Here is a 21,355-nt window from a genome sequence, read left to right on the forward strand (position 1 = left end):
TTCGCCTAGGGCCCCAAAATATATAGTTTTTTTAGGGCCCCAAATTTCCAAAAATTATTAGTAGTATATTGGTTTAAGTTTGCCATTTATTATTCAATACAAGTTCAATTATCTACATTGCTTTTTTAAAAAATGAGTATTTTATTTTATTGTCAATTTTCCAAATTGAAAAAAGGAATATATGTTTTATATGTCAAACTCCTAAATAAAAAGGAAAAAGTGCAGTTATACTTAATATATTTGGTTCGTATATATTCCTAAGTATTCTACGTGCAATGTTCACATCAATCTTTCTCAAGCAAGCACACACGTCTTCTTTCTTGGTTCTCAATCCTGTGCTACAGGTGTCTCTTATATTATCATCAGTTTTGTTAAAGTGGTGAATTTTTTTATTTTTTTATTTTTTTAGTTTTCAGTCTTTGTTGATTTAAGTTTAATTATTAATTTCAGAAAATATGCCTCCAACGAGATCATGTGCATCAGGAGCCAAGAAAAGACAAAAAAAAGACAGAGTTGATGCATTGGTGAAATCAATGCAAGGTTCTATGGACAGATTTCTTGTAAAATCAGCAAATCTTAATGAATCCGGTAGAAGTGGTGATGAGTTTGATGATCCAATGGAAGATGAGAATGAAATAAATGATGAGGATGTCAATGAAGAAGATAAGGAGGTTGAAGATGATGTTACTGATGTCACTGAAGAGGATGATAATCTAAGTGAAAAGGAGAATGAAGACGTGAATGATCAAGTTCAAGATAATACTGATATGGGTAGAATCTTAGATATCTATGATCCTGGAAATTGGGGACAAGTCAAACCTGCATTAAGACTTGTTATGGTTGAAAAAGGTCCTGCTCAAAGACTACCGAGTGATTTTATCTTTCCAAGAGAGAAAGCAAGTGGTCGACATTTTTCTCATGCATACTATACAAGATCTTTGAGTAATGGAAAGAAGCAAGACAGACGTTGGCTAGTTTACTCAAAAACATTAGATAAAATCTTTTGTATTTGCTGTAAATTGTTCACTCACAATCAAAGTCACTTGGTATCTAAAGGATTCAATGATTGGAAAAATATTTTGGAAAGGTTAAGGCATCACGAGACAAGCCACAAGCATATCAAATGCATGAGCCAGTGGATGGAATTAGAATTGAGGCTGCAGAAAAACCAAACAATTGATAAGCATATTCAAGAAGAACTCAGCAAAGAGAGGAATCATTGGAAAGATGTGATGGTCAGAATTTTTTCATTGGTAAAAACTCTTGCTAAACAAAATTTGGCATTCCGTGGGAGAAAGGAAAAGCTAAAAGTAGATGGTAATGGAAATTTCTTAAGTTTTATTGACTCAATGGCTGAGTGGGATCCGGTAATGAGAGAACATGTTAGAAGGTTTGAAGATGGGGAATCTCGTTATCACTATCTCAGTAACAGAATTCAGAATGAGTTGATAGGAATGATTGCTGATAAGATCAAGGGTATGATCATAAAAAAGATTCAAAGTGCCAAGTATTTTTCAGTCATTGTTGACTGTACTCCAGATATTAGTCATCATGAACAGATGACTCTTATCCTTCGATGTGTTGATGTTTCATCTGCAGCTTCAGCTAAGATAGAAGAATTTTTTCTCACATTCTTGATAGTTAATGATACATCTGGAGAAGGGCTTTTCCGTGAGATTCAGAATGTATTGGTTTCTCTAGATTTAAATATTGATGATGTGAGGGGACAAAGATATGATAATGGATCCAATATGAAGGGAAAACATAAAGGAGTACAAAAAAGATTTCTTGATGTTAATCCACGTGCATTTTATACACCGTGTGGGTGTCACAGTCTTAATCTTGCTCTTTGTGATATGGCAAGCACTTCTGAAAAAGCTAGTTCATTCTTTGGGATAATTCAGCGTATTTATCGCGTCTTTGCATCTTCAACGAAGCAGTGGAAAATTTTAGAAGATATGGTGGGAGGTTTGACAGTTAAATCTTTATCGAAAACACGGTGGGAAAGTCATGTTGAATGTGTCAAGGCAATAAGGTTTCAAGCTCCAAAGATAAGAGATGCTTTAATTTATATAGCAGAGACTACTAAGGATCCGACAACAAAAAGCGATGCTGAGTGTCTTGTTACAAGCGAGACACATGGGATTGGAAATTATGAATTCTTGTTGTCTATGGTGATTTGGTACAAACTGTTATTTGCTGTTAACACCGTAAGCAAGAGTTTGCAGTCAGAAAAAATGAACATTGAAGGTGCTGTTTTCCAGTTGGAAGGACTTCTTTCTTTTTTTTCAGAATTATAGAGAGAGAGGCTTTGAAAGTGCAAAAACAGATGTTAAAAAAATTGCAGAAGCTATGGAGATTGAAGCCACATTCCCAACACAGAAAAAGCGTGTCATCAAAAGGAAAAGGTTCTTTGATGAGGAACCAGAGTTAGTTGATGAGTCTGTAGATCTATCTCCGGAAGAGAGCTTCAGAACTTCTTTTTTCCTCCAAGTCATGGATCAAGCTCTTTATTCTCTTGAAACAAGATTTGAGCAATTTCAGAAGTATGAACAAACATTTGGTTTTCTCTTTGATTTGGAGAAACTGAAATCAGCGAGTGAAGATAGTTTGATGGCATCTTGTACCAATCTTGAAGCAGCTTTAAAGCATGGAAATCATTCTGATGTTATTGGGGATGATTTGTGTTTTGAACTGATGGTTCTAAAAGAGGCATTGCCACAAGATTACAAGAGACCTCTTGAAGTTTTGAACTTCTTGAAAGGAAGGGAAGAGTGTTATCCAAACTCATGGATTGCTTATCAAATATTATTGACGATTCCAGTTTCTGTCGCCACTGCTGAAAGAAGCTTTTCCAAGTTAAAGCTAATAAAGTCTTATCTTCGATCAACCATGTCACAAGAAAGGTTAAATGGTCTAGCAATTATATCGATCGAGAGAGAATTAGTTAGGAATCTAGATTATGATAATTTGATTAAAGAGTTTATTGAAAAAGAGGGAAGAAAAATTTTGTCTTAGTTTTTTAAAGTTATTGTCTTAATATTTTTTTTTCAAATATATATTGTACTATGATAAAAAAAAATTTTATAAAGGGGCCCCATTTTTATATTCGCCTGAGGCCCCATTAAACCTTCGCACGGCTCTGTCCATTGATAGGGTTTTCTCAAGATGTGGGGCTTCGATGATTGTTGCAGTCGCTGTAAAACTAATGACGCGGTCGTGTACGATCACGTGGCGAAGAAGATAAGCTGCTCCGACTGTGGTCTTGATTTTGGTCTCTCCATCTCCGATGCTTTCTTTACCTCGCGTAACCCTAGCTCTATCTCCGTAGCCACCAGGCTACCACCTGTTGGATAATTCCAATTAACTTGAGGAACAAGTTAACTCATTAAAGTGAAGTTTGATGGGTTAAAGAAAAAAAAACATATCGAGCTCATGAATGTTTCCATATTATTATTAGAAAAATATGTAGCTTCGTCCTATATAAAGAAGTCTCATGAAGAGATGTAACATAAAAAGAAACACATTGAAAGGTTTAGTTTTGAGAGAGTTTCTAAATCTAATAAGAAGTGCTAGTTATTATAATCTTTGTGTTTGTGCAACTTTAATTGGTATCAGAGCTCCAGGTTTCGAAGATCGTTTACAAGAGGAGTTGTAACTCGATCAAAACATGGGAGACAATAACAATTCTTAAGGACGTGATAAAGGTCTTGAGATGAAGAAGGACATACGATGTCCGATGCTATCATCGATCAACTACACCATATGGTCGATGCGAAAAAGTGATGCTTCGTTTATACGAAGTTTGGGATACGATTGATCCAGGGAGCGATGATGCAAAGAAGAACAATATGACGATTGCTCTAAACTTTCAATCAGTCTTGGAAGCGCTAATACTTCAGATAGGAGAACATTATACATCGAAGAATATTTGGGAAGCTATCAAATCTCGTAACCTAGGTGCTGATCGCGTGAGAGAAGCGAGGTTACAGACTTTGATGTCTGAGTTCGACAAACTGAAGATGACAGACACAGACACGGTAGATGACTACGCAGAAAAACTTTCAGGCTTAGCATCGAGAGCAGCCGCGTTAGGAGAGATAATGGAAACATCGAAGATGGTAAAGAAGTTTTTGAAGGGACTTCCAAGAACGAACTTCATTCACATCGTAGCTTCGTTAGAACAAGTGTTGGATCTAAATTCAACGGGGTTCGAAGATATTGTTGGGAGATTGAAGGCTTTCGAAGAACGCATAAAAGAAGAAACCCAAGATGAAGGTCAATCGAAGCTCATGTTTAGAAAGAATGATATGCAAGATAGTGGAAGTCATAACAACTCGCGAGGAAGAGGCAGTGGTAGAGGTTATGGTGGAAGAGGACAAGGACGAGGAAGGTCTAATGGTTCTGATGGTCATAACAAAGGAGGAGAAGCTTTAGACAAGACCAAGAAGGACTACTCTAAGGTTAGATGTTGGCGATGCGACAGGATGGGGCACTTCGTGTCACATTGTCCTACACGACCAAGAGAAGAAGCTAACCTAACGGAAACACAAGAAGCATATGCATTATATATGCATGAAGTAGTATTCCTCAACGAAGAGATAGTGTTTCCTAAGAGGTTTGATGAATGCGATGGAAATACGAGTATATGGTACCTTGACAATGGTGCAAGTAACCATATGACTGGCAAGAGAGAGTTCTTCTCAAACCTAGATGAGAGCATCAAAGGCAAAGTCAAATTCGGTGATGGATCAAACGTCGAGATTGTTGGGAAAGGTTCGATCACGTTCATCAGAAAAACATGGGAGAGAAGAGCACTCAAAGATATCTACTACATCCCAAGTTTTAAACACAATATCATAAGTCTTGGACAAGCAACCGAGATGGGTTGTGAGGTTAATATGAAAGAAGGCTTACTGTTGCTGAAAGATCCCCGTGGAAATCTATTAGTACAAGTCGCAAGGCAACCAAACCGATTGTACAAGATGCCAATGGAGGTTGAATATCCGAAGTGTCTTCAAATACAAGAAACTGATGTTACATGGACGTGGCATGCGTGGCTAGGACATGTGAACTTTGGAGTCATGAAGAATATGGTAGACAAAGAGATGGTAGTAGAGATGCCTCAGGTGATACACGAGAAAGATGTGTGCAGCGCCTGCTTAGTTGGGAAGCAAACTCGGAAGTCTTTCCCGCTTAAAGAAAAGTATCGAGCATCACACGCATTGGAGTTGGTACATGGTGACTTGTGCGGTCCGATATCACCACCAACACCAGCAAACAATAGATATGTATTCGTCTTAATTGATGATTACTTAAGATATATGTGGACGATTCTGCTAAGAGAGAATAGTGAAGCGTTCGATCGGTTCAAAAAGTTCAATGAGTATGTGGAGATCAAATGGAGCTAAAACTCAAGACTTTTCGCATTGATAGAGGAGGAGAGTTCACATCTTCTGAGTTCATTTGTTTTTGTGAAGAAAATGGTGTAACTAGACATCTCCCCGTATCATATACACTATCAACACACGTGGACGAAGAAAAACCATGATCATTCAAGCTTCCTCATATCGATGTTACATAAGAAGGAGATGGTGATGAGCATCAAGATTACCAACACCACGAAGAGCAAAACAATAACGAATTAGAAGAAGTTGTAGCATCCCCGATCCTAGATAGGATCGTCTGGATGGACCATGATGCGAGGAGACGCACGATCCAGGTCATACGACCTAAAGACAAGCGCGTTATGGTCCAAAACGTGGTTAAGGGAATCAGATAGCTGGAAATTAACCAAAATAAGGCAGAGGCAAGCTCATAGGAGCTTGACAAGCGAGCCAGTAGCTGGACGAGGTCCGGGTGAAGCTCGATGAAGTGAATGATCAGAATGGATCATGGGAAAACTAAGTTTAGGTCTGGAAATAGACTAAGGGACTTAGACGGATTTGAGAAGATAAAGGAAGCAAGCTAGACACAGTGCATGACAGCTGGGTGATGCGGTAAGCAAGCTCGACAAGCTAGGTGAAGTGTAGTGCTGCTCGGTGTAGCTCACTGAAGTGTAGGTCAACTCCAGCAGCTGGACTACTAGCTCAGTCAGCTGGGACAGCTGGGGATCAGCTCAACTCAGCTGAACTGAGTGTTCAAGTCTTGGGCAGTTGGGCCGGGTCCGGACAGTGGCCGGGCCATGTGGGCGACTCGTGTGTGACGATGGGCTGGTGGGCTCTTGGGATTGAGCCAGGATCATGGGCAATCCGTGTAGGCTGGTTTTGGACATGTCCAGGAGTGGTTTGACATGTCCAGGAGTGGTTTGACAGTTCCAGGACGTCTGGTAACTGCCATAGGCGAGTGGGTGTGATCTGGACCATTGATTGAATCAATGGCCAAAAATGATACCGAAAGGGTGCAACCTTTGGAAAGGTAACTGCCCCTTCTTCTGAGTCTATTGCTCCATCCAAGATCAAGAGTGCTGTGAAAGCAGCAAAGAGGCAGTTTTGTGGGAAATCACAAGGGGAGTTGAGAACGACCCTTTGATGGTGATTGATCATGGATGATCACGTCCTAGGTTTCCTCTGTGTCTTGGGAACACACACATATGGTCAAGAGGGAAGGGAGAAGGCCGGACTCCACTCTCAATGGCATGAACAGCCTTGAAGGCAGATGCAGTGTAGAAACAGATTTCATGGAAGTTCCATGGATGGGAAGTTGGTGCGACCCTTGAATAGATCTTATCAATACTGGAGGTATGTGAGAAGACAATGATGGAGGCGTGCTCTGGAGGAGCATGGTCGTACATGATAAGGGAAGGCACAAGATCTAGAAGGATCATGTATAAGGTAATACTTTATGATTACTTCCTTGTTCATGTTTCTGTCTCTTGTGGTGTGGTTAAGGCCAAGTATGGCACGCCCCTTGAAGACCATATATTGTGATGTAAATTAAGGATCCAGGACCTTGAGAAAAGGGGCGGATCTTAGTTGATCTAACTCATCCATGTGGGATGGTGGTTAGATGATATTCATTGGATAGTTATCCATGATGGATCATGGATTGATGTTGGGACTGATCATGATGTAAATCATTGATCCGGCTCATTGAGGAGACACATGGGGGTCCTAGTATTAGAGGAACCATGTGGAGTGCAAGGTCCAATTCGTTTGGAACCAACAGTAAGCAAAGGAGATGAGTAAGGCTAGTACTTGTTGGCATGGACCACAAGTATTGAGCTGGTGTATTTATTCAAGGAAGGCCGTGTGTGATCTGATCTTGGACAAGGATGGATGACCTGATCCATAGGTGATGGATCAAGGTGTCATGTCTGATCTGATTGATCAAAGGATGCACCGGTTGTAAGAGCAAGATTGATCGGGTTCATTGGGACATGGTTCCATGGCCGGTTAGGTAAGTGTGAAGACTCATCAGCTCTGAGTCATGTGGGGTGGTTGGTTGATTGACTTAGGAACTGATGGGCATTATTAGTCCATGAGAGGACTTGGCTCCAGGGAAGCATACGCTTAAGACTTGATAGCACTGAACCATGGCCTTGGCCGGTTCAGGGATGATGTCCATGGCCTTGGCCAGACTGATCATGATCGGGATCCATATGATCTGGGTCGATTCATTGGATTCCGATTATGGCAATCTCTTAGTTGAGATTTATCATGAGTTTTCATGAATTTTAATTAATTTTTGGAGCACTTTTGGAAGTGGCTAGAAATGTAGCTGAAGACTTCCCAAAGGTACTTTGTCTGTAGGGATGGTTGGCTGAATGACTAAGTACCAAAGGGAAGAGTATATGTAGATATAAGAGATCTGTACGAGTAGATGGTGAGCTGGTCGAACCTACCTCACAGCTCTACCAGCTGGAAGAGAGTAGATGAAACCTCAAGTGAAGTGGTTAAGCTCAGCAAGCTGAATGAGCTAGCTAAACAGCTAAGTCAGCTGGGGCAATGAGCTAACAAGCTCCGTGGATGTGGAAAAGGTAAGATCTAGCAATGTTGCATAGATCTAGATATAATGGTTAGGGGAATGGAACCTCAGATTTGTATGATTTGATTTGGGTTAAGGATCAACCTTGGAGCTAGCTGGTAGTTGAGTATACTAACCATTAGCTGAGGTGATTCGACCAGACAAGTATTATATTGGTTGTAGACCAATGGTTAAGTAGAGAATATCCGCTGCGTATGAGTTGAAATAATCTAAGCTAGGAATGACTAAGGTAGTCTTAGGCTAAGGTCTAAGTTAGCCTCGCCTTATGGGCGACATTATAATAAAGCGCGAAATTTTGAGAGGTTCGGTCAGTGTATGGACCGAGCGATGTGAGGTATCGACCGCGGCTTAGGCAGCCGGGTCGGGGCCTTACAAGTTGGTATCAGAGCATGCTTGATTCTAGGATGTTTTGGTTGTGGTTGTTCACCCACACATCCGGACAAGTGGATGCTGATGGGGTTAATCCGCCAGTTTTGTTGCCGACTCAGCTGGAGAAGGTTAACAATGGAGTTGGATTGCCTATCGTCCAGCTCGACCCTACTGAGGATATGAGTAGGATGAGCTGAGCTGCAGCTGGAACAAGAGCTGGAAAGGGGAAACTGAATCCTTTCATGTTGGGAACCGGTCTGATCTGAACATTATTGTAAACGATGGGAAGACTAACCGGTAGACGAGATAGCTGCTCTGGCAGCTAATAGTCGAGTTGTGCCAGTAGCGGGGGTGGTCGAGATCGATCCACCAGCTAGGGCAGCTCGGAAGGTGGACTACCTGAGTGTTGCTGGAGCACATAGCTCAAATGAGAACTAAGCATTTCTCAGGTAGTATGGATCTTAATGAGGTAGATGAGTGGAGGAGCTGGTTGGTTCACAACTTCAGCTCAACTCACTGCTCAAAGCTATTATGTTACAAACCGAAATTATTTCGGAAAACTGAGATGACTTGGAACCTTAGCTGTGGTGAGCCAAGTGAGAGTTGTGGTAAAATTGGGTTTCATGCTTGTGAACGGGGAAGTTCCAAGATGAGCCGGCTTAGCCAAGATGCACTCTCCAAGGGCAAGACCCTGAAAACAGAAAGGTTAGTTATCTAGTTATTTGGAAGTAATAGACGGATTGGACGATGGATGCAATGTAAGATCTTTGTGTGGACGACCTGGACAAAGGAAGTAACATGGACCAGAGAGTGGCTTAGGTTGAAAGAAACCTGCAGCACTCTCCTGGAGGTTCGTGTTATCCCTTGGTGGCCGTTCAAAACAAGTGAGCATACGCGATGTTCATGTTTGTCTTAGGGAGACGCTACATGGCTAGTACATGAGTGGGCTTGGGATCAAATGGATCAGCTTGGACTCAGTATAAGTCAAGGTAGGATCCCTTAAGATTGAGTGAATGAATGGACCAATTCCAAGAGGAATTGGAAACACGATATTAAGTATCTTAGTATGATGAGGATTGAGGTATACTATAAACACTTTTGAATGGTATGGGACGTTCACAGAAGTGTGATGCTTTGGAGAATGGTATGGGATGTTTTCCAAATGTGTGATCAAACCGAGATCCTACTCATCTAGGTAATGATCAGTGGTGTGGAAACACACGTACCTTTAGATACTGGAGCTACACATAGTTTTGTGAGTCCAGGAATGATCGAAAAGGGTTTGTTCTAGATGGGAACATGGGATTGTCTTGTCATAGTGAATGCGGCCGTTGGGCAGGTGATGGATTCACTAAGGTTGGTTAGAGATATCCCGGTATTGATCACAGCCAGGGTAATGCCTGCGGATCTGATTGTTGTCTGCCTTGAGAATCACGAGGTGATATTAGGCATGGACTGGCTTGGAAAGAATCGGGCCACCTTAGACTGTCACTGGAGTTGGGTGCAGTTTGAGAGTGGGTGTGGACCCCCGATCAGGTTCCAAGGTATTTTGTTCGACCTCTGTGGGTTCAGCAGTCCGTGCGGAACGGATGCTTGCAAATGGTTGAGAGGCCTACTTGGCTACCATTACCACTGGGGAGGTCATGGGGGTGGTAACCCGGACGGGATTCCGCTGGTCAGTGAGTTCGAGGACGTGTTTCGGGCGCTACAGGGCATTCCCCCTGATAGGGCTGACCCGTTCATAGCAGAACTGGAACCAGGGACGGCCCCAATGTCCAAAAGTCCCTATCATATTGCTCCTGCTGAGATGGCCGAGCTGAAGTCGATCAAGTCCAGTGAGGGATGAGGATCGGAGCACAACCAAGTCGGAGATTGACCTAGAGTTGGAATAAGAATGATCAAGTCCAATAAGGGACAAGGATCACATGACGACCTACTCAGAGATGGGCCTATGGTCGGGTTGAAACGGTTGAGTCCCTGAGTGGACCAGGACCGGAATATGATAGAGTCCGTGAAAGGACCAGGATCGAATTATGACTAATTCCAGTAATGGACAGAGTTAAGATGAGGCGGTTTAGTCTAGTATGAACTAAGATCGCAATATGGCCAAACTGGGAGAGGCTGTGGCCAGTTAAGGAATGATCCAGTAATTGGTGGCTGGAATCATAAACCTTAGTGTCCGGGAAGGACTTAAGGAAAGGACAATCTGTTAGGACTTATGGTAGAGTGAGCAGCCTAAAGATTGGAACATGTTCGCTAGGACTTGGTTGGTGCATCGAGTGGCTTGGAGATTGGTTGAATCTACTAAGACTTGAGTACGCAGTATGTTCCTAGGGACTGAATTTGATCTAGTCGTGGACTAAGATCCGAAAAAAATGAAGTCTAGAGTAGACGACATTCTAAAAAAAAAAGATATGGGCTTGGTGTCTACAAGGACCGCAACCTGGAGAGTTGGGTCAGTGACACAAGTCATGTCCTTGCATGGGTGCTTGAAGGACCAGTTGATAAGATTTTGGGTTAAATCTCTATCAACTGGGGGAGACTTGTATATATGATGATCAAGACGTGACCAATGAGAAGGAGCATAGAGGGAGATGCAGTGAATTGGTTAAGAAGAACCAATCGAGCATGCTCCAAGTTCTGGATGCAAAGAGTTCGGTTGGAACCTTTGGTCTTGAGATAGGACGTCAGCACCACTGGATTCAAGGACGAATCCATCACAAGTGGGGTGACTTGTAGCATCCCCGATCCTAGATAGGATCGTCTGGATGGACCATGATGCGAGGAGATGCACCAGCCAGGTCATACGACCTAAAGACAAGCGTTTCATGGTCCAAAACGTGGTTAAGGGAATCAGATAGCTGGAACTTAACCAAAATAAGGCAGAGGCAAGCTCAAAGGAGCTTGACAAGCGAGCCGATAGCTGGACAAGGTCCGGGTGAAGCTCGATGAAGTGAATGATCAGAATGGATCATGGGAAAACTAAGTTTAGGTCTGGAAATAGACTAAGGGACTTAGAATGATTGGAGAAGGAAAAGGAAGCAAGCTAGACGCAGTGCATGGCAGCTGGGCGATGCGGTAAGCAATCTCGACCAGCTAGGTGAAGTGTAGTGCAGCTCGGTGTAGCTCACTGAAGTGTAGGTCAGCTCTATCAGCTGGACTATTAGTTCAGTCAGCTGGGACAGCTGGGGATCATCTCAACTCAGCTGAACTGAGTGTTCAAGTCTTGGGCAGTTGGGCCGGGTCGAGACAATGGCCGGGCCATGTGGGCGACTCGTGTGTGACGATGGGCTGGTGGGCTCTTGGGATTGAGCCAGGAGCATGGGCAATCCGTGTAGGCTGGTTTTGGAAATGTACAGGAGTGGTTTGATAGTTCCAGGACGTCTGGTAACTGCCATAGGCGAGTGGGTGTGATCTGGACCATTGATTGAATCCATGACCAAAAATGATACCAAAAGGGTGCAACCTTTGGAAAGGTAACTGCCCCTTCTTCTATAAAAGGCAGGCAAGTCCGTGCCTTTGCAGGCACGCCAGGACTTCTTCCTACACCCTAAAACACAAAGAAAACCAGACAAAAAGAGAGAGAGAGAGAGAGTCGGATTGCTCCATCCAAGATCAAGAGTGGTGTGAAGGCAGCAAAGAGGCAGTTTTGTGGGCAATCACAAGGGCAGTTGAGAACGACCCCTTGATGGTGATTGATCATGGATGATCACGTCCTAGGCTTCCTATGTGTCCTAGGAACACACGCAAATGGTCAGGAGAGAAGGGAAAAGGCCGGACTCCACTCTCAATGGCATGAACAGCCTTGAATGCGGATGCAGTGTAGAAACTGGTTTCATGGAAGTTCCATGGATGGGAAGTTGGTGCGACCCTTGAATAGATCTTATCAATACTGGAGGTATGTGATAAGACAATTATGGAGGCGTGCTCTGGAGGAGCATGGTCGTCCATGATAAGGGAAAGCACAAGATCTAGAAGGATCATGTATAAGGTAATACTTTATGATTACTTCCTTGTTCATGTTTCTGTCTCTTGTGGTGTGGTTAAGGCCAAGTATGGCACGCCCATTGAATACCATATATTGTGATGTAAACTAAGGATCTAGGACCTTGAGGAAAGGGGTGGATCTTAGTTGATCTAACTCATCCATGTGGGATGGTGGTTAGATGATATTCATTGGATAGTTATCAATGATGGATCATGGATTGATGTTGGGACTGATCATGATGTAAATCATTGATCCGGCTCATTGAGGAGACACATGGGGGTCCTAGTATTAGAGGAACCATGTGGAAGGTTCAATTCGTTTGGAACCAACAGTAAGCAAATGAGATGAGTAAGGCTAGTACTTGTTGGCATGGACCACAAGTATTAAGCTGGTGTATTTATTTAAGGAAGGCCGTGTGTGATCTGATCTTGGGCAATGATGGACGACCTGATCCATAGGTGATGGATCAAGGTATCTGATCTGATTGATCAAAGGATGCACCGGTTGTAAGAGCAAGATTGATCGGGTTCATTGGGACATGGTTCCATGGCCGGTTAGGTAAGTGTGAAGACTCATCAGTTCTGAGTCATGTGGGGTGGTTGGTTGATTGACTTAGGATCTGATGGGCATTATTAGTCCATGAGAGGACTTGGCTCCAGGGGAGCATATGCCTGAGACTTGATAGCACTGAACCATGGCCTTGGCAGGTTCAGGGATGATGTCCATGGCCTTGGCCGGACTGATCATGATCGGGATCCATATGATCTGGGTCGATTCACTGGATTCCGATTATGGCAATCTCTTAGTTGAGATTTATCATGAGTTTTCATGAATTTTAATTAATTTTTGGAGCACTTTTGGAAGTGGCCAGAAATGTAGCTGAAGACTTCCCAAAGGTACTTTGTCTGTGGAGATGGTTGGCTGAATGACTAAGTACTAAAGGGAAGAGTATATGCAGGTATAAGAGAGCTGTACGAGTAGACGGTGAGCTGGTCGAACCTACCTCGCAGCTCTACCAGCTGGAAGAGAGTAGATGGAACCTCAAGTGAAGTGGTTCAGCTCAGCTAGGTGGATGGGCTAGCTAAACAGCTAAGTCAGCTGGGGCAATGAGCTAACAAGCTCCATGGATATGGAAAAGGTAAGATCTAGCAATGTTGCATAGACCTAGATATAATGGTTAGGGGAATAGAACCTCAGATTTGTATGAATTGATTTGGGTTCAGGATCAACCTTGGAGCTAGCTGGTAGTTGAGTATACTAACCATTAGCTGAGTTGATTCGACCAGACAAGTATTATATTGGTTGTAGACCAATGGTTAAGTAGAGAATATCCGCTGCGTATGAGTTGAAATGATCTAAGCTAGGAATGACTAAGGTAGTCTTAAGCTAGGGTCTAAGTTAGCCTCGCCTTATGGGCGACATTATAATAAAGCGTGAAATTTTGAGAGGTTCAGTCAGTGTATAGACCGAGCGACGTGAGGTATCGACCGCGGCTTAGGCAGCTGGGTCGGGGCCTTACAGAAGCTGTAGATGCAGGTGAATGAGAGTAAGTAGCAGAGAACAACGACGCAAACCAAGACCAGCATGTAACATCAAGATATGGCCGTAACATCAGAAAACCAAGGCGGTTCGATGATTACATTCTACTCGCTGAAGTTGAAGGTGGCAGACTCTTGCTTACCATCGATGGTGAACCAGAAAGTTACATCGAAGCTGCAGTGATACAAGCTTGGATCGATGCAATGAAGGCATAGATCGAATCTATCATCAAAAACAAGACCTGGAAGCTCGTCAAGAAGTCGACAGGTGTGAAACCGATAGGTTTGAAGTGGATCTATAAGATCAAGAGGAATGCAGATGGAACGGTGATCAAATACAACACAAGGCTAGTTGCAAACGGCTACGTGTAACAACAAGGCATAGACTTCGACGAAGTGTTTGCACCAGTTGCTCGGATAGAAACCATACAACTACTCTTGGCGTTAGCAACAACTAATGGATGGGCGATCCATCACTTAGATGTGAAAACTGCGTTCCTGAACGGAGACTTAAATGATGATGTATACGTGACTCAACCAGAAGGCTTTGTGGAGAAAGGAAAGGAGGATCATGTGTACAAACTTAGCAAAGCACTATACGGTTTGCGTCAAGCTCCGAGAGCTTGGAACATCAAACTCGACTGTGTTCTCAAGGAGATGCAGTTCACGAAGTGCACCAAGGAACCTGCAGTTCACGAAGTGCACCAAGGAACCTGCGGTATATCAAAAGAAACAGAAGGGGGAGCTTCTAATCATAGCTATATAGATTGATGACTTGTTTGTAACAGGAACTTCGCTCAACGTTATCAAGCAATTCAAAGATGATATGTCCAGAAGATTTGAGATGTCAGACCTAGGGAAGCTTACATACTATCTTGGTATAGAAGTAACGCAAGGAGCTGATGGCATTCACATCAAGCAAGGAGGATACGCTCAAGGTATACTTGTCAAGACGAAGATGGAGTCATGTAACTATACTCACGTTCCGATGCACACAAGTTTGAAAGTATAAAAAGTAGAGGAGGAGCCTGAGATTGATGCAACATCGTATCGAAGTATCATAGGATGCTTAAGGTATCTTCTTCATACATGACCGGACTTGGCATTTTCGGTTGGTGTATTAAGAAGATATATGCAGAGTCCAAGAGAGAGTCATGGAGAAACAGTGAAGCATCTACTACTATACATAAAGGGCACTACAAAGTATGGTCTCTTCTTCAAACGGGATGGAACAATGGAGATTACAGGTTACAGTGACAGCAGCCATAACATAGACGTTGATGATGGAAGAAGCACTACAGGGTTTATGTTCTACCTAGGAACATCGCCGATCACGTGGACATCGTGCAAGCAACCCACAGTGGCACTCTCTTCATGTGAGGCAGAGTTCATGGCAGCTATGGAAGCTGCAAAACAAGCAATATGGTTAAAGGAGTTGATGGTCGAGATCATGAACAAAGAAGACAAGAAGGTCGTGTTGAAGATTGACAACAAGTCAGCGATAGCCCTCACCAAGAACCCGGTGTTTCACGGTAGAAGCAAACACATACTCTCGAAGTACCATTTCATTCGAGAATATGTGGAGTTCGACTTGATCGAAGTGAAGCACATACCTGGAGTGGAGCAGAAGGCATACATACTCATTAAACCATTGGCAAGGATCAAGTTCGAAGCAATGCACAAGTTCATCGGAGTTCAGAAGATCAACATACCTAAGATTCAAGTTGGAAATAAGGGGGAGAATGTTGGATAATTCCAATTAACTTGAGGAGCAAGTTAACTCATTAAAGTGAAGTTTGATGGGTTAAGGAAAAAAGAAAACATATCGAGCTTAGGAATGTTTCCATATTATTATTAGGAAAATATGTAGCTTCGTCCTATATAAAGAAGTCTCATGAAGAGATGTAACATAAAAAGAAACACATTTAAATGTTTAGTTTTGAGAGAGTTTCTAAATCTAATAAGAAGTGCTAGTTCTTATAATCTTTATGTTTGTGCAACTTTAACCACCGAGAAGAACAATGCTTCTTCTTCTGATGACGACAATTTGAAGAACCTTGGCTTCGATCACCTTGCCGTGGCCACCACGCAACAGAGTAACGCTTCTTCCGATGATGCCACCATCATCGCTTCTATGTCCGATAGGTAGCGTTTTGTTTTGTCTTCATTCTTTCTTTCTATCTAAAGAAGTTAACTATCGTCTTATCCAGTTTTTTACAGGTTGAATCTTCTTGCGACAGTCAAGGTAAGTTTATTTTGGTTCGTCTGTAAACTTAGTGTGTGTTCTTGATAGTTAGTAACTTAGTATACAAAAAAAAGCTTGAATTGTTGTGTGTTTTCTTGATCTGTAGAATCAGGATACTGATATCTCAGAACAAATAAAGGGACAAATAAACATACCCAACATTCGTTTTGCTGCTTCTATCTACATAGCCTGTAGACAAAATGGCATGACGTTGAGTATCAAAGGTACCTGTAAAGATTCTTGTTACTGTTGCTTGATATGTTGAATCAGCTTTTCCTTCAAAACCTTTTTTTTTTTTAAATGTAGAAATATCTTATGTTGCCGATGGAGCAGAAGAGTCCAAGATTACCAATGCAGTCAGATCTGTAGTTAAAAAACTTGGCCTCCCTCCTCAGTTGATGCACATCAGAGCTGCTGAGTTTGCAGTGAGTTTCTGTGCCTTCTTAACCTCTTGGTTAATATATAATAGCTTCTCATTTGCTGATATTATATTCGTCTGCAGAAGCGGTATTCCACTAACCTTCAAATGGATAGCCAAGCCGTTAAAGCTGCTGAAGAAGCTGTGGAACGTTGTACTGACCATGTTAACAGGTACTGAGTAGATATGTAAGAAGATGTGACTTTTTTTTCTGGAAGAAAATTTATTACTTATCAAAGTAAACTTCGAGAAAGTTCGAAGTCACATTACCTTGCTCACACAAAACAGCTAAACTAACCACTAGCCTACTAGAAACTTTCTTATTTTTGCGGCCGATTTAATACTTAACTAAACTAGGGCCGGAAGCCCAAGCTTCTAATGCTTCTCCTCAGGGGCGGTACTGGGCGGAGCCATGTTATAGCATCTGGGTCAGTTGAACCATATGAATTTATGAACAAAATTTTTACATAGTAATTTTTTTAGAAAACTGGAAAAATAGTGTAAATTTTAGGTAATTGACCCCTATAATATATGTTAATTATGAATTGACCCCTTACACGTTTTTTAGCTCCGCCAATGCAGCTATGCGGCTTTGCAGGGCTTTAATGTATTCTTTGCTAGGTGGGGAGAGTCCCTGTAAAATATAATATGATTGAGTATGTTGAGTAAGATGTTTTGTAAATAGAAACAAAAGTATTGTTGTATATCCAAACTCTACTTGTAATGCGAATTTTGATGATTTAATTCGTACACGGTTTAAAAAGGGTAAAAAAAGATGAAAGGAGCAATCATGGCTGATAATATATTTGGGTATAAAGAACAACACTTAGACTTTAAAGGCCTAGTACATACTTCTTAGGCCCAAAAAATATTGTCACGGACTCACGTGAGACGGTGAGAGTTTATTCAGGTAAACGACACTAGTTTTGGTTACGTAGCCACGAAACGGCACGTAGTTCCGTCATCTAATAGACGGAGAAGATTATGAACTATCCACCAAAACGTAGACCGGTCCCACACCAGTGGCGGAGGTACATGGACAAAGGATAGGGCAATTGCCCACCATGGATTTTAAAATTTCAGAGTATTTTTAATATTTTTTATCAAATGCCCCTGTTGATGTTGTTCATTTTATATGTATGGCCCAGATCAAAACAACTTCTAGATTCGCCACCATAGCTAGTTACCTTTAAGGTGCACCATCACACAGTGAATTCTCACCCCTTCTCCATTTCGTCTACAAAAAAAGGGGAAGCAAAAGCAAACCGTTTATTCTGTTAACTCCCTCCACTTCTCTCCTCTTCTTCAAAGTCTCACCTGACTCCATTGATAGCTAACTTCTAGGGTTTTCAAGATGTGGGGCTTCGATGACTGTTGCAGTCGCTATCAAACTAGCGACGGGTTCGTGTACAATCACGTGGCGAAGAATCCTTCTTCGTCTTCTGATGACAACTTGCAGAAACTTGGCTTCGACCTTGACGTGAGCACCACGCAACAGAGTAACGCTTCCTCCGATGATGCCACCGTCATCGCTTCTATGTCCGATAGGTAGCGTTTTCTTTTCTTTCTTTCTTTCTTTCTATTTAAGGAACTTAAAATGTTCTTTCAGGGTTTCTTTCTATTTATAGTTTAACTATTGACTCATCCATTTGTTGTACAGGTTGAGTCTTCGTGCGACAGTCAAGGTAAGTTTTTTTTTTAGGGTTCTTCTATAAACCTTGGTATGTGTTCTTGATAGTTAATATACAAAATGCTTGAATTGGTGTGTTTGTTTCTTGATTGTTAGTATAAGAAGCTTGAACTAGTGTGTGTGTGTGTTCTTGATAGTTAGTATGCAGTAATCTTGAACTAGTGTGTGTGTTCTTGATAGTTAGTATATAACTGGTGTGTGCTCTTGATAGTTAGTATACAGAAAGCTTAAACTAGTGTGTGTGTTTCTTGATAGTTAGTATACAAAAGCATGAATTGGTGTGTGTGTTTCTTGATTGTTAGTATATAGAAAGCTTGAATGAACTAGTGTGTGTTTTCTTGATCTGTAGAATCAGGCTACTGAGATCTCAGAACAAATAAAGGGACAAATAAACATACTCAACGTTCTGCTGCTTCTATCTACATAGCCTGTAGACAAAATGGCATGGCGTTGAGTATCAAAGGTACTCAGTTTTGAAAAATTCTTGTTCCTGTTTCTTGATGTTGAATCCTTCCTTCAAAACCTATTTTTTTTCTTTATATATAGACATATCTTCTGTTGCCGATGGAGCAAAACAGTCTAAGATTACCAGTGCAGTCAGATCCGTAGTTGACAAACTTGGCCTCCCTCCTCAGTTGATACACATCCGAGCTGCTGAGTTTGCAGTGAGTTTCTGTGCCTTCTTAACCTCTTGGTTAATATATAATAGCTTCTCATTTACTGATATTATTATGTTCATCTGCAGAAGCGGTATTCCATTGACCTTCAAATGAATAGACAAGCCATTAAAGCTGCTGAAGAAGCTGCAGAAAGGTGTACTGACCATGTTAACAGGTACCTTCACTATTTAGGCAGTTTCTGGAACTGAGTAGATGTAAGAACCCTATTTCTACATATTGCAGAAGCAGGCCTCCATCATCAATCGCAGCTGCAGTCGTCTATATCATTGCTCAACTTTCTTATGAGAAGAAGCTGCTCAAAGGTTGCAATTTCAATTTCCATCTAAAATAACAGTCTGTTTTCACCTCTTTTCTTTACCTAACTTATGTTGCACTTGATGAGTTGCAGATATTAAAGAAGCCACTGGAGTTCATGTAGTAAATACGATAAAAGGAACATACAAGGATTTGTATCCACATCTGCCAAAGATAATACCAACGTGGTTTGCCAACGCAAATGACCTGAAAAAGCTTCACAGTCCCTAGTGTATCTCCATCTACGAGGATACAAGCTTATCTCACCAAAGGAAGATTCTTACTAAATGCCCTTGTAGAAAAAAATAGAAAGTTGTACTTGTAGTACATATTACCTCATGAATACGCATCACCAAGATTACTCCAAAGTGTATGTAAACTCTCAGTGACTTTGTCTATTCAAGAGAATACAAGAACATTCGCTTTTTGTTTTTTGTTTTTTGTTACATTTTATGGTAAGATAGGGAGGTTTATGGAACTGAACGAAAAGAAACTAACACGACCCTGAGCGATATGACAGAACCTTAACGGTGCAGCTATGCGGCTTTGCAGGACTCTAACATCTTCTTTGCTTGGTGGAGAGTCCCTGTAAGAAAGAGGACTGAGTAAGATGTTTAAATGAAGAAAAATTGCTTTCATAGTTGGAGCTAACGAAAACGCTTACCCTGATAAACAAGCCACAAAGCTCGGTTCACCAGGAGAAGACTTCTTGAACCGGCTGTTTGGCAAATACACGTCAAACACCTCTCTTGCATCACAGAGTTGCATATCTCCCAAGAGTTTAGTGACAGAATCCTCGCCTTCACCACTAGGTGTCATAATGGCAGCACCCTTTGACGTCCAAGGAACTCCATGCCTGCCTAAGATGTAACCTAGACCCTTCAAGTATCTATAAACCTCATAGCTTTCCCAACAGCATCCACTTTTCTCCTCTGTAACCATCTCATACAAGCCCTTCAATGGGATCACCACATCTTCATTACCCAGGATCTGCAACTCTCCTATCTCACTCAAATACCTGCCAAAGGAAGAGACTTCATCAGATGAATTGAGTTAAAAAAACAAAACAGAACTTTGTTTGCCAAACATACAAAGCCTCTTCTATGAAACAATATGTCTTTCCGCTACGAATGATTCCAGTTGTTGTCCAAAGCTTCCCTCTTTTAACCTCAACTTCAGCCATTCCTAACTCTGTAACCCAACGAGCCTTTGAAGATCCAACTCTACAATAAAAAAAACAATGAGTTGATGATTAGCTTAGCATACAGAAACTAGTTGATGAAGTTAGATCCCACCTGAATTGTAACTTGGGTCCTGAGTGAAACTCTTCGTCGTCATCGGCTGCGAAACCAGGTTCTTCGGTCTCGCTTGAAGAGGACGCTTCCCAGTTTTCTTCCTCCATAAGCACTTCTGTTTTACAAACTCTCTGCCGCAATTCGTCGAACAGTTGGTGTGCAGCTGAAAGGCTTCCAAGCGAAGACGAAGGATGTGCTTTCTCGTGTGGTTTTTTGTGTTTTATGTTAAACCGAATCAAGCAATAATGATTTATAAAGACGGACCGAAACCCAACCGGATTTAACCGAATCGGCGTTATGCAATTCATTATTGCTCGATTCGGTTTAATGAACTATATTTTTGCAAGTTTAATTGCTGGGTTTAACCCAAACCCTGGTCCGGATTTAACCCAGACCCTGAACCGGATTTAACCGAATCATTGCAGGTTGCTGGGTTTCTTGCAATACACACCAGATCTGGAGATCTGATATGAGAAGGTAGCTCGAGTGTAATTTGATTTACACACATCGGTCACGGTCGCGACTGTTAATTAATTCCAGATTCAGCAATGCTTACAAAATATGAGATAGTTTATGTATATTTTAGCATAATGATCACGTTAACTAAACTCTGTTGTAAAACATAATAAAAGCTAACACAAAACTTCCTACCAAGTAAAATGAAATAAAATTAAAATGAAACTGAGAAGAAAACAATTAATCATTTTGTCCGTCTAAAAGATAAGAGAACGTGGAAGCCCCAAAGGTCCAGTGGTTTGACCAAAAGTTCATTAATAGAATCGTTTGTTGTGACTATTGTTGTCTACAAATATTGCTATATTATCATGAATCTGGCAATTCATTTTGCTAAAC

At 41.7% G+C, this 21,355-nt stretch overlaps 2 protein-coding genes and 2 pseudogenes across 2 annotated transcripts; 3 read left to right on the plus strand and 1 right to left on the minus strand.

Moving 5' to 3' along the window:
- The first annotated feature begins 455 nt into the window (after positions 1-455).
- LOC106412731 lies at positions 456-3,509 on the plus strand (annotated as a pseudogene).
- On the plus strand, positions 3,169-16,737 carry LOC111205161 (transcription initiation factor IIB-like). The gene is made up of 6 exons (XM_022700603.2): positions 3,169-3,234; positions 15,896-16,026; positions 16,102-16,126; positions 16,233-16,350; positions 16,433-16,551; positions 16,629-16,737. The coding sequence occupies exons 1-6, from the start codon at positions 3,169-3,171 to the stop codon at positions 16,722-16,724; spliced, it is 555 nt and encodes a 184-aa protein (XP_022556324.1). The 3' UTR covers positions 16,725-16,737.
- A 423-nt stretch (positions 16,738-17,160) lies between these two features.
- Positions 17,161-19,633, plus strand: LOC111205298 (annotated as a pseudogene).
- Positions 19,511-20,862, minus strand: LOC111205297. The gene is made up of 4 exons (XM_022700928.2): positions 20,504-20,862; positions 20,300-20,431; positions 19,873-20,226; positions 19,511-19,794 (listed from the first exon to the last, which is right to left on the minus strand). The coding sequence occupies exons 1-4, from the start codon at positions 20,809-20,811 to the stop codon at positions 19,659-19,661; spliced, it is 930 nt and encodes a 309-aa protein (XP_022556649.1). The 5' UTR covers positions 20,812-20,862; the 3' UTR covers positions 19,511-19,658.
- Positions 20,863-21,355: the final 493 nt, after the last annotated feature.

The sequence above is a fragment of the Brassica napus genome, chromosome C4 (genome assembly GCF_020379485.1).
Source record: "Brassica napus cultivar Da-Ae chromosome C4, Da-Ae, whole genome shotgun sequence".
Lineage (NCBI taxonomy): Eukaryota > Viridiplantae > Streptophyta > Magnoliopsida > Brassicales > Brassicaceae > Brassica > Brassica napus.